We start from the raw sequence: 13,764 nt of genomic DNA on the forward strand, positions 1-13,764 counted from the left end.
CGTTTTCCCTTTGTTCATTTCTTGCCCTCCTTTATAGTGGAAAACCACCCCAGGTATAAAACTTAGAACCAATGCACAGAATTCTCCTTTCCGTGGCTGCTTTTTTCTTCTTCTTTAATCCCTGCCCTTCAGGAACAGGTAGTCTGACTGGTTTACCCCAAATGAAATCACCTCAATGCACCGAAGAGCATTGAGGTTTTACAGGGTTGTCTAACTGTACCACAAATATTGTAGTAAACAAGCTTTATATTTGAAGTTTCCAGCTTTTGTGAAGTTACTTTTTTTCTTAAGCTGGGTAGCTGGGTTCCCCAAGGCAGACTTAATAAATTCCTTGCGAGATCTGTGGTTACTCTAGGACTTACTTCAGTACAAACTGTTTTGGTTGTAGATCTAATGTGATAAAATACCAACATTTTAATATTCTTGCAATGACTCCCAGCATCTCTACTTAAAACCAATTAAATTATAACAAGCATTATGTAACAAGGGAAATTTAACACAATCAGTTAAGCAAAGATCAATTTTACAAATAGTATTTTCAACACCAGACATCAAAAGATTAACGTTGAACCACCACTAGCACAATAATTCTTCAAAACTTTATTTATAGAAACATTCAAATGCATATTTTTTTAAAAGGGGGCTGAAGTACCAATAAAGTTAGAACACAAATCACAGCTCCTTTTAATTGCTAGCACCATTTCAACTTGTCACACGCTAAATTATGGTGTTTGGGTGTGTAAAAACTCCAACATTACAAAATGTAGCATTCCAACAGTAACAAAAATTTCTCCCAAGCTGTCTAAAAATACCATATGAAGAAAACATTTTAAAATTGAATTAATATGCATTATTAGTTTATCCAGTAAAATTAATCATAAGATCTCCCCCACCCCCATAGACCTATGTACCATGGTTAAAGGAGAACTGTCTGAAAACGGCTTTTGGCATCTCTTTACAAAGAAGGTAAAAAACACTTAATACACTATAGTACAATCACATACTGTAAAAAACAAGACTGAGCTTATAAAATGTCTTCCTAGTCTATAAAAGTACTAAATGGACTACAAAATTAAGCATTAAGTCAAGTTCTCTTTTGGCCACATGCAGCCATTATAACAAACTGCTAAACACATTGCCAGCACAAATGGATTGAACACATATACAGAAAGATCCTAAAGAAGTGTATTAAAAGTCAGATTTGAAGTTTTCTACTTCCTATGTAACTCCTCTACATTTAGTTCTGAATCCTTTTCTAGCATCTGGCACAACTTGGAATTTGTGTTCAAAGTACACATAAAGTGCTAAAAGTGCAAAGAACAGAACTAGGGGTTGCTTTGTATATGATATGGTGGTTTGGTTTCTAACAAAACCCAAAATGCTTCCACATAATAGGGGATCCACAAGGAGGCTGTAATCCTTGTAAATGTCTTCCTATATGGATTGGCCCACAATGGCATTTCTGACAATGCTGATACTTCCCAGGAAGTCAGTGCATGCCGGCATAGAGATTTTCTACATGCTCCAACCAAACAATGCGAGAAGCCATGTGAAATACTACAGCCTGCACTAAACAGTAGTAGACTTCACACTATCAACATCATATATGAAGTAACTCCTGTATAGTAGCGAAAGGCCAAGTGTTCCAGAGTCTTGGGCGCAGAAAGCATTTGAATGCAGGCACCTCGGAGGGGGAAAAAGAGAGTGGTTATAATTTACTTTCGATCAAAGAAAAAGACCTGACAGTTCAAGAATATTTCAATTGTAAGAATGGACCTGTGGAATGAAGAAATACTTTCTGTTATGGCAGCTATTAGAACTGTTTGTGTTGGCTTTATGTTGGCAACCTTTGTAGTGGAATAACAACGAACCAGAATATTTCCATTCAGTTCTTCAAGCAATATCCATTTTTACAGCAGCTAAGAGACAAATCAAGTTGAGCACAAAGAAAATAATTCCTGTCCTGCCAGCACTGACAGTCGTTATACATTTATGACATTTTAAATCAATCCAGAATGAGGTTTGGCAAAAAAAAAAAAAAAAAACATTTCAAGCTATATTCATTTGCACTTAGACACACTAGAATTTTACAGTGTCAAGATTTCTCAGAGACAGACTCTGACAAAATGTAACATTTTATTTTATTTCTCCCTCATTTAGAATGGTCTCCTGCGACATGCATTGTAATAATTGGTGCTATTAAAAGGTGAAAACATGTCCTTCTTAACAAAATGAACAAATTTCTCCAAAGGGCACATCAGCTTGCTGTAATGTTTGTTATAATCCCGGCAGAAGGAAGTCTGGAATGTGACATCAACACCATTATAAAGGATGCGAATAAAGTGTTCCTTATATTTCTTTCCATCTTTCCATAGCTCAAAGACTAGTCTAGCTGCAAATCTTGGAAACCGGGCCTCAGTAATGCCTAAGGCACTAAGAACAGGTGACAAGGTGACATCATGAGCAGAGTAAAGGACGAATAATTCTTCTCTCTTGCCTTCTGCAATGCGCTGCATACGATTAACAGTCTGGTTAAGAATAGGATGAGTGGCCAGTAGGGCATACAAGTAGTAATATTTCTTCTCCTGCCTCTCCTTTTCATCTTCAAGTTGATGTGTCTTGATTACTTTAAAGTGCTCAATGTTGATGCAGCCATTCTTAGTACATGGGAAACTGACGTTATGGCAAAAATGGCACAACAAAGAATCTGTAGGGTTAGAAGCCCTTAACTGCCTTGTGGGTATGCCAACTATTCTTGCCATATCTGCATATGTTTTCTCCAAATTTATGTTTTTCACCCGTAGGCTATACTGACGCCGTTGCTCTTCCTCTAGGTAATGGTTTCTTATTGGGCAATCACAATTTCCAGAACAAAAAATTGTGCTCCATTGGTTCCTAAAGTTAATTTTCTTCCAGTCAAATTCTGGCAGGAAGGAATAGAGTAATGCTAGCCCACTCTGTAACGTTCGACTCTTTACAGTTGTTTCTAAATACAAATGTTTACTGGTCCAATCACTTGGTACCAAGTTATGCTTCTTTATATAAATATCCCGTAGCAGTTGTCCATTTTGCAAATGTTGTACAATCCCTTTAAAAAAAAGGGAGGGTTGGGGAGAGAGAAAGAAGGGGAAAAGTTAATCATAACAGTATCTAAGAGAGTGTTCGCCCCATCAGGTCCAAGGTAGCTAGGTATGAACGATCAAATTTTGGCTCCACTTTGCTTTTATGCAGGACAGCATAAATAGGGACACATTGCTAAGCATATATTAACAAGCCCCAAATTAGATGTTAGCATTTCATATTGCTCAGTAGAGTAAGAAAATGGAACAGCTGCTTCAATAACTTCATCATAAATAGCTTAGGCATGAACAGAATTTTAAGAGGTATTAAAAGGGGAAGTCAATTCTGACAAGCTATGAAAAAATACAGTAAGCTATTTTCTCCAAAGCTGATCAGCTATCAGTTGTGAGATCTCAGTTTAGTTTCTAAGAAATAATTCTGTTAACACTGTGCTGCCCACAGAAATAAACAAAGACACAGAAACGGCAACTTAAATTTCTTGATTGATACTGTATCTTTTGAATACCCATTGGGCACTTTCCAATAATAAATCAAAACCCAAACTCATGCAAGTTACATGACAAGCCATATTGGCTCTTCCTATTTATTTTTATTCATTGCGAATGAAGCTGGTTGAGGCAGGGCTACTACTGTCAATTCATATGACATGGTACCCATAAGACTGCTGTTCATTCCCAAGTAACTTTATTGGAAAGGTAGTATTGCTAGCTGGCTGGGCCTCCCATTAGGCAGACTGAGGCAAACGGTTCACATGGCGGATCGTGGAAAGATGGTGGATTGTGGCTAATCCCTCCTTCCATCCCACCGCATCCATTTCTGCTTGCCTAGTATGGTGCTGCTACAGGAGTTGGATTGAGCGGGAGCAGTGAAAATTTGTGGCCCTTGCCTGCCACCTGCTTGCCAGTTCATCATCTGCTGATACTGCCAATCTTCTGCTCCCACTCCTGAAAGATGAGCCCCTGACAAGGAAGAGGCTGGCACAGCAACAACTCTTTTTTTTTTCATGGATTGAAGCTACAGCAGCCACCTCACTGGACTGGAGAGTCCACTGTGCCTGGTTCTCTACACATCCCTGGCCATTTCACTGACGCACCACTGATATGATTTTCTCTTGCCAAAAGAGCATGCTTCATCCATGTCTTATTTTGAAAGAATGTCTTTCTAAAACTTAGGATGACCTAGTGAATTTGATGTAGCAGAGCGAGGATAGACAAAAAGAAAGTTCTTCTTTACATACAAAACATTCATTTATGTGCAATTTATTGTCACCAGATGTTATGACCACTGGTTCAGATGGCATTAAAAGGGAATTAAATCATGGAGGAGTTTAGCAGATATGAGTCATGAAAGACAAACGAAATCTCCAGATGCCAGTAGATGGTGGGGAGATACAGCAGGGGGCAGATATTGCCTAGGTGACTACTGTGAGAAGCAGGAGGATGCTGGACCAAATGGATCCTTTGGTATGATCCAGCACAGAAATTTTATAGTCCCTACAGTATCCCTTCCTTTCCCTGCCCAGCCAGTTTTAAGAGCAAGGAGCTGAGCTGAGCCATTAAGTTGACATAAGAGGCTGCTTTGGTGCTTCTGTTAAGCAGGCATTTAAATGCACTTCAGGGCAGACTAGTATTCCCTTCCTGGCATTCTTGCTTGAATGAGGCTGTTGTGATACTCCACTTCAGGCAGCAAAATATCTTGGGCCAGCTTGGATATCAGAGAGAGTAATATGAAAAAGCAGGGCAGAGGTGGGCAGAAAGTAAAATCTTTTTTTTTTATTATTGAATGAAAGCTGCACAAGGCTTAAACATCTGTACAGGCAAGGAGAAAAAATGTATTTTTTCCCCTCACAAAAACAGCAAATTGGAGTACTGCTATTATTCTTTAGAAAGCGCCAACATGCCCCCTGGCAAAATCATTTTTTAACTACTTAGTGAGCACCTATGAAGTTTCAATTAAAAGACGACTAAAGAACCCCCTGGTATACCAGTCTTTGCTGGAGAAGAAAATAAAATGGCTGCACACACTCACCTGTCTGTGTGAGTTCTCCCATTTCACACAGTGAATGGCTGGGGTAACGAGGCATGCTGCCCAGAATGCCATCCATTTGGGCTTCCTCTCCTTTAGACATATGGCTAATAAAAGCTTCAAGCTGAGAATGGGAAGGCTTTCTAAAAGAGACAAACCAAAACACAAAAACTCTTAAGTGCATGAAAAAACTGTAAAGATTAAAGTCCTCCAAGTATGTCAATTCACATAATTGTATGAGAAAGGCATACGTCCTGCTGGGGGTGGAAAACTGCTCTTAAAAATGAAATATGCAGCCATGTGAATACACACTAATGCCTGAAAAAATGGTGGGGGGGGGGATGATGGGGGACAAACAAGAGCTAAAAATATTCAGGACAGCCCTGAGAGACATAGTTAGATATCATTCTAAAGTCCATGTGGCTGCTGCTCTGATTAGCCACTTTGATGGCAAGTCAATATTAGCTTTCTAAGTATTTTTTTATGTATAAGTGTATGTACATCAGATGACAGAGAAGCACCATACTACCATGCATTGGTGGGATTAGTCAACGTACAGTTCAAGTCCAATTGCGGTACTGAACAACAGTTAATACCATTTAGTAAACACGACATCTCTGCACCCTCCAGATGTTTTGAACTACAACTCCTATAATCCTTACCATTAACCACACTGTCTGGTGTGGTAGTCCAAAGCATCTGGAGGGTACAAGGTTGCCTACTCCTTAATCCTTCAAAGATTGTATCAAACCATCCCCTAGAGTCAGTGTTGGTATGTAACTACCATGTGCTCTGTTCAAAAGTCAACATCCTAACTTCTGGAAGTCAGGGGAAATATTTAAAAAAATCTCTACAAACATGCCTTTTTCAAATGCATGTGTTCAATAAGCATGAACTTTCAAACCAGAACAATCAAGATGATTTTAGTTTGTGACAGTTCTGGCTGGATCAGAAACACCTGGTATTTCTCAAATACATATGTCTATTATTGTATATTTAAGGCTATCACCAATTTTTATAAGCACTTATATTAAAAATATTTTTTCCTAAAAAGACCCAGTAAGTTGCCAAATTAATCAGAGCATTTTAGTTGATCAAAAAATAATTGGTTTAACTAATGAATTAAACATTGCAGCCTTTGAGATATTTTATTTCAGTAATTCTAGAATATTTCAAACCTATTCTGACTAAAACAAGTATCATTGACTGAGCATACATACAACTGCAAATGGGTTTTTAACAGCAGTCTAAGAATTAAATTCAGAAAAATTAAACGATTATTTGATGAAAGGTACAAAATAAGGCCACATTACCACATCAAAAGTTAAGGTAATAAAGTCAAAGGAAGTTTATCACATCAGTTTCAGATGATAAGTATTTCCATTCAAGGGGCTGTCTACATGCATGCGAAGCCCCGCAGTGCCTGTGGATCTGTGCCCCGCCGGTTAGACAATGCAGGCGCAGGTTTGCAGCCACCATGGGGCTTCCCCATGATGCTGCATTTTGAAAGTCAGGGATTTACTTTCATTCTGTCGCCAATCCAGTCATAAAGTCATTCTGTCGCCAATCCAGGGATGGAGCCTGGTGTAAGAGGGCAGGGGCGGCTCCAGAACCAGATGGCCACCCAGAAACCCCATGCTCCCTCCTTGGTGTCAGGTAGCCCCGGGAGAGGGAAAACGCAGAGTTGAGGAAGGAGGCGGCACCAACTCGGCACCATGAAAACAGCTCCCCTGTATGCTCTTGTATGCTGATTGGAGAAGCACCAGCAAAAGTTCCAGTTTTCAATAGCTTATGCTACTGATATGATAAAATAACCAGATGATATTACCATGTCAAAAAGTAATACAAGACTTGGGCTTAAACAACACATGAAAGTATTTCTTCAAACAATGTTGACCTTCTAGATTTAGGGGAGCTATCTAGTTTCTGGGATCTCATAAAATGGTAAAAGCAAATTACCAATCCCTAAAAACAATATACTGGCTTGCCAATACTTCCTTTGGCATGGTCTGTCTGTCTATCTAGTATGTCCTTTAGCCTTTAGGAAAAGTTATACTTTGTATATTGTCAAAGTAATTTTGATGGCTATAATATACATCATACAAAAAAGCCAAATGAGACACAAGCAGAAATATTCTAGCATGAAACAAGGAGAGCAAATGATCAATGTTAACTAAATCACTGCTAATCTTTCTGTATGAAGTTTAGGCCCAATTTCTATGACCTTGTTTGATGTAGCAAAATCTTTTTGGCGTAACATTACATTTTACATATTACTTTGAGCCTCAAGTTGGTTAATAATAATGGGTTATATCCATAACACCTTAGACATGTTTCAGGAAATAATCCTAAGGCCCCTAGACAGCAACTAAGGGGCCATAGGATAGCTTGAATTCCCAGATCCGAGGTTGGAGACAGCACTCTGACCTCAGAGCTGGGAATCAGAGCTCCACTCTCCGTCCCTGCTGGTGCAGGAAGAACTATGCTAGCTGCCTCTCCAAGGTTGAGAGCACACCCTTTGTTCCATTGATGATCACGGATCCAAACCAAAGTACATCAATTTGCATTATTTAAATCACACTTATTTATTTGAGATTAATATCCCACTTAAATTTCTAAAACAGATTTTATCAGTAAAAACAAAATTAAATTTAGTAAGTTAGCACAGATACTGGCTACCATTCAGAGGGCGGCAGGAAAACTTAGTGATTTGTTTTTTTAGAGTGAAACACAGTTGGGTGATTGCTTTCATTTTCACCCCCAAAGCTCCCCACTAAACTGCAAACTACATTCTAAACTGGAGGTAGGTTAAGGCCTGCTTTTGGACAAATCAGAGGAGAGCAAGTTGCTGGAGTGAAAATTGGAAACAAAAACACCAAGCAATACATGTGGTGGGGCCTCATTGTATCAGTTTCCATTAATAGATTTGCCCTTTCATGCTGCTTTCCCATTACTTATAGAAGTGTTTGTTCTTACCATTGCAGCCTGAACATCTTGGTTAATATCATAACACCACAAGGCACTTCACAAAACTTAAATAGTTCAATACTCTGTTTTGTTTTGGGGTTTTTTAAACAACAACAACAACAACATACAACCACAGTGTAAATCAATTACTGACATCAGGAATAATCTTGATCTTTCTGACACGACTTCCAGGTAAAAGGTGAAAATATGAACAATGTCTGCATATTTATTGAGAGGGGTAGGAAATTTAATATTCTTAAGCTCTTAAATTTACTGTTTTGTACTTCCACTCATGTATAAGATGTGTAGCCAATTCCTAATTCATCTGCGGTATCTTGTGCCCCCTTTAAACTGAAACGACTCTTTAATTACATACAACAACGATACAAAGTTACAGAAATCGGCATGAATTACTTAGTGGAAGTGGTTAGGAGGCCAACATGAATATAATACAAGATGTCCAGATAGGCTCAAGTCCTACAAGCTTCAAGATATGAACAATCGCACCTGGATATCTGGAGTATGACTGGCACTCAAATATAAAAAATGGTTTTGAATGGCTCTGAACAAGATCTTCAAACTATCAGGAAAGTACAATTATTACAAAAAGTTGGCTATTAAGTCTTACATTTTAACAGAGGATTTAAAAAACATTTTTAAAAGGCAATTTAGGTCTAGTCTTGTGGCTAAAGACTAATTTATTACAATGAAAGCTTTCCTGGACTTCAGTCCACTTCATCAGATGCATCCTAAGCTGACAGAGGGTTGTGTGTATGCAGGCAGGCAGGCAGGCAGGCAGGCAGGCAGGCAGGCAGGCAGGCAGGCAAAAGGGGTTTGTAACCAGGGTGGTCTTAGGGAAATGAAATGCAAAATTCACAGAGTGATAATTCTGTTAAAGCTTAACAGTAACCATACACAAATAAATAAGTGTGGGTGCTAACATGAACATTCTGGCACTGGTATGATGCTTATGTTAACATTGACATGAATATATCTGTGAATAGCCAACATTAAACTTTATTGTAATTGTCACACTGTGGTTTTTGCCTTTCTTTTTCCTCTTTCCTCAGTGACTACAATCCCTCAAACTGTGTGTGTTTGCATGTGTATGTCAACTGAGGACAACACTTTAGGTCTTGTAATTAAGTGGATTCTAGTCCACAAAAGTTTATGCCATAATAAATCTGTTAGTCTTTAAGGTGCCCAAAGGCTTTACTATTTTTTCTGCAACAAACTAACTAGCACTCCGGAAAAATGTCCATTCTGACTTTTGAAACTCTTCCAAATGAACTGGCTCTTTGGATGCAGCTGTGTAGAGTAAATAACATTCACACAACACATCCAAGAATGCAGGCATTGCTTCCCAGTGGCAATGTGCTTACTCACGCAAATTCCCACTGGTGCCTGCATATGTGGACATGCCAAGTCAGACAGTGCTTCCTTGATGCAATGCTTTGTGGGGATGAGTTTCAAGCAACTAATTTGACCCATGTGGATATACAATTTGTAGATTTAATGGTTCAGTTTACTCAGTATCTTTATCTCTGCCAATATAATACAGTCAAGATAATATAGACATATCTCATTGATCCTTTCGATTAACAATTTTTCAAATTCTGATTGAGATCTATTAATTTTGCTTAATGGACTATGACTTAATTTGACAACAAAAGTTCTGCTCTGTTCATGGTACTGTCTACAAGTTAATTTGTGCAACAAACTTTTAAATTTTAAAAGGAAAATAATCATCACCATGTTTTAAAATAAAATGCTCTTATGTTTTTATCTGTGCACTAGGCAATACAGCCAAGGAATCTTAAAAAAAGGTTATATAGGTTCTGTTCAATGTCTTCCACAAATGAATTCCACATCTGTCAAATACAGACAATGTCATGGCTTCAGAATGCCTATAATATCTACCTGATAGTATTCTGAAATGTGGAAATAACAAGCACTCAAAAGAAGCCTATCAAAGAAAAGGCAACTGTTGATACTTTGTTCCGAACTTCTCAAAGCTACGTAAACCACTAGGGGGCACTAAACAACCACTGCAATATAAACATATTACTAAACTTTTAGGAATGATCACCTCTCACTATATGAGTAATCAAAGGATCTCCTGAAATACAAAAGAGTTGTCTTTGTGAAAACTAACTTCACAAAAAATACAGAAAAATCAAGAAATGATAGTTTTGCAGGCCTACAAGATCTTGTCAGAAAAATAGAAAAAGAAGTATTTCATTAATAGACTTAAATCTCAAAAGTAGTTTTCAAATTAGTCATCTGTGGACTTCAGTATGGACAGCTGAAAAATCATTCAGGCTTTTCTTGTTATACCAATCTGTCCCATACACCACACAGCTTCATTACTTATTCATCCAATACATTTATATCTCACTTCTCAGATCTTTATCCTCACAAAGGGGCTGGACACAGGCGCACAGATGAGGAAATTAAGCCGACTGAGGTTGTTGAGAGCAGAACTACCTACTCAGGAAAGGGCAGTGTGCTTATATGAATGTATACATTTGAAACAGATGTTCCAAATCCTTTCTTCCCTCTTTTTCTATTAATGGTGTTGTAAATGATTATTGTGTATGGGTACGATTTATGTTATATTCTTCCTTTTCTTCTTCTTTTTCTTCTGTGGCTTCTACATGCCAATTCTGTTGTTATTGTTACATCTGCAAATTTTAAAAAATCTGGATGTACACTTACAGCACAATTCTATGCATATTTAACTGGAAATAAGTCCCACTCTGTTCAATGGGGCTTAGTCACTGGTAAATGTGTACAGGATTGCAGCCTTGGTGTTCTTGTTATATTATTACAGTTTTTAAAAAACAACAACCCAAAGATGATTGTCCCATTTTACATAAGTTTGCCATATACATTTCCTTTTTTTTTCTTTCCAGCACAATAGCTGCAGCGATTCTGGGGTACATGTGCTGTCTTGCAGCCAATACACAATTTCATACTTTGTGTTCACATATATTTGTTGACAGTTATTGATATCTTTAATTCAGTCAAAGCAGAGTTATGTCCCTCACACCCAAAAACTGGCTGCAATACAGAGACCGCAGAGACCTTTCTACATGTGCACACAACTGACTGATTCCTATATAGTAAGCAATAACCTAATTCTGTCAAGCTTCATGCTCACTAACTGCAAAGCAAATGTCAACTTTACCATCACACGAAAAAGGTAACTATTTCCAGAAATGGTTAAGTACAAATACTTACCAAAAGTGCCATAACAATTCATAAGATTTGGGATACAAGGCAAACGCTAAAGCTATGCTAAGTCTCAGCATCCTTGACCTTGGGCCATACTGGCTGGGCCTGCTGTGTGTCAAAGTCCAAAACACCCAGAGGGCATCAGGTTGGGACTGCACTAAAAGAACGAAAGTAATCTAATTTATTGTTAAGAGAAAGCAGCTTCCATGACTCTTCCATGACTCTTACCTCCCAAATAAGTGAACATGATAGCCACAATAGACAAGTTTCCTCCTCTACAGTTTTAATACTAATACTATTTAGGAGCTTCTTTTCCAAATAAAAAGAAATATATGCAGTTTCTTCAAAAGCAGAGCTAATCTGAATAGATAATCTGAATAGATGTTTGAAAAAAACATTCAAGCGCATAACTCAAGATTCTATAGTAATGCTACTTTTGACCAGTGGACTGAAGAAGAACCTCAATGAATTGAAGGATATGGATGGTGGTGTTCTATCAGGAATATCTGGAGATATGCATGAATTTAAGTATATCATGTTGGTCTCTGGTTCTTTCTTTAGCATTCAGTTTCCATTTCATCTTTCCTTTTCCAAGAACACTAGGCATGATATAGTTGATTGGCTTCTGTTTGAAAATCTCCGTGTGGGTCTGGGAATGGGACTTTGGAGGCAATCCATTACCACACACAAACATGTGCAAGGATGGCCAAAACCAAAGAAAACAACAACCCTATTTCACTTATAGGAAATGGCTATTTCCCTTATAGGCAATGGTGCTAGAAAAGCAGGAAAGTGCTGTTGTTGTTAACAGAATTTGAATGAAATCATGGTGATACTCTATCAGTTCAAGCTATCTGCAAGTGTAAGTACAGATTCCATTTGTTAAGAAAAGTAGATTTGGAAGCTGCAATTTTGAGTGGAAAGGCTGGGGGAAATGCTCTGGTCTAGCTATGTGTCCACCTGGCAGTAATGTCACATTTTGGATAAATGCTGGGTGGCACAATTTTATATCTTCCAAAACTGAATGCAAAATAATGATGTCATGTGTTTTGAAAACTGTAAGATGGCATCTGCTCAGCTCTCATTCTAAAGAGCCGCTGCCACCAGTTGAGTGAATGCAGAGTTTAATGGCTTGCGAGGGGCCCAAGTGCCAGTGGCTGCAGGCAGCAATGCTGGGTTTGGGGCTCGATGAAGGCAAAGGCCTAATGGGGCTGGGGTGCCAGGCCACAGGGAGGGGTATCAGAGGCACTATGCTGAGGGCTCCTGCAAGTCTGACATTTGCTCTGGAGGTGCTTAACCTGCTCCACCCACCGTTTTCCATTTTAAGCAGCATCCTCAAGCTGCTTTCCCACAGTAAGTTTCCATATACAGCCTTACCCATGAAAACATGCAGCTAGAACCCCAAGAGGAAAAGCAGCTAAGGGGCCATTTTGGGCATGAAAGGGATTAACCACACCTCTCCCTGATGCTTCTCTACTCACAACAATGAATCTGGCTTTCTTAACAAAACAACAACAACAAAGCCTGTGGAATATTGTTACATTCATACAGGTTTAATGTTTAGTTGCGCCCTAAGAGAATTTTTCCTCCATGCTTTCTCTCAGTTCCTACACAGTATTACATATACACTCACACCACTACCACTGCCTTTCAGTTGCCTTGTATTTCTCACCCCAGAATCCCTTCTCTTGTGAATAGTAATGTCCAAATGGTTGTCCATGTCCATATGTTTATTATTATTATTATTATTATTTATTTATATAGCACCATCGATGTACATGGTGCTGTACAGATAACACAGTGATGCTAGCAAGCAGTAGTTTAGCATGTATTAAAATATAATTTCCTGGGCTTCCATCCATTTCGACAATCTTTGGGATACAGCAAGTGTATTGCATCCCAAGCAATACTGTGTAAAAATCTACAAATATTTTAAGTGTTTCTGTTACATCCCTGAGCATTGGCATTTACAACAAACTCTGGGAATGTATATTTTGAAAACTCACTATTGTAGAGATAGAAAGCTTCCTGTCTGCCTGTCAACAGCCAAAAACTGTACAGCCAATAAAATCTGTTCTCAAAATCCAAATGTGAAGGTGTTTGCACTTTTAAGGAAAATCTCCTGCATGCATGTATTCATTCACATTTTATTCTTTATAGCCAATAGCCATTACTGGTATTCTACAGGTTGCACTGTGAACCATACTATTCACAAGAGAAGGGATTTGGGAGAGAAATACAAGGCAGCTAAAGGCAGTAGTATTTAGATTCTGGGTTGGCAAAATACTTTTCCCAAGGATTTTTTAAAATTCAGTTTTAGCAATTTTGCTGTTGAATTGGCCAATTTACAGATGCCGCAGGAGACCTAGTATCCAGGCAACACATTGGAGGTTGCTGGGACTGTGCAGAATGAAAGAAATTACACTGTTTAGTTTGATAGATTAAGCCTTGAGA

The 13,764-nt window shown here is 38.4% G+C and overlaps 1 protein-coding gene across 1 annotated transcript in view; it reads right to left on the reverse strand.

Annotated features, from left to right (window-relative positions):
- Nucleotides 1-589: 589 nt before the first annotated feature.
- The window catches only part of PXYLP1 (2-phosphoxylose phosphatase 1), a 74,967-nt gene continuing 61,792 nt past the window's right edge, over nucleotides 590-13,764 (reverse strand). The window contains exons 5-6 of the mRNA XM_063132229.1: nucleotides 5,110-5,249; nucleotides 590-3,088 (exon numbers count right to left, since the gene is read on the reverse strand). Of these exons, the coding sequence (XP_062988299.1) occupies nucleotides 2,157-3,088; nucleotides 5,110-5,249 (1,072 nt within the window). The 3' untranslated portion in view covers nucleotides 590-2,156. The remainder of the gene's footprint in view (nucleotides 3,089-5,109; nucleotides 5,250-13,764) is intronic.

Source organism: Elgaria multicarinata, chromosome 8, assembly GCF_023053635.1.
Source record: "Elgaria multicarinata webbii isolate HBS135686 ecotype San Diego chromosome 8, rElgMul1.1.pri, whole genome shotgun sequence".
Taxonomy (NCBI): domain Eukaryota; kingdom Metazoa; phylum Chordata; class Lepidosauria; order Squamata; family Anguidae; genus Elgaria; species Elgaria multicarinata.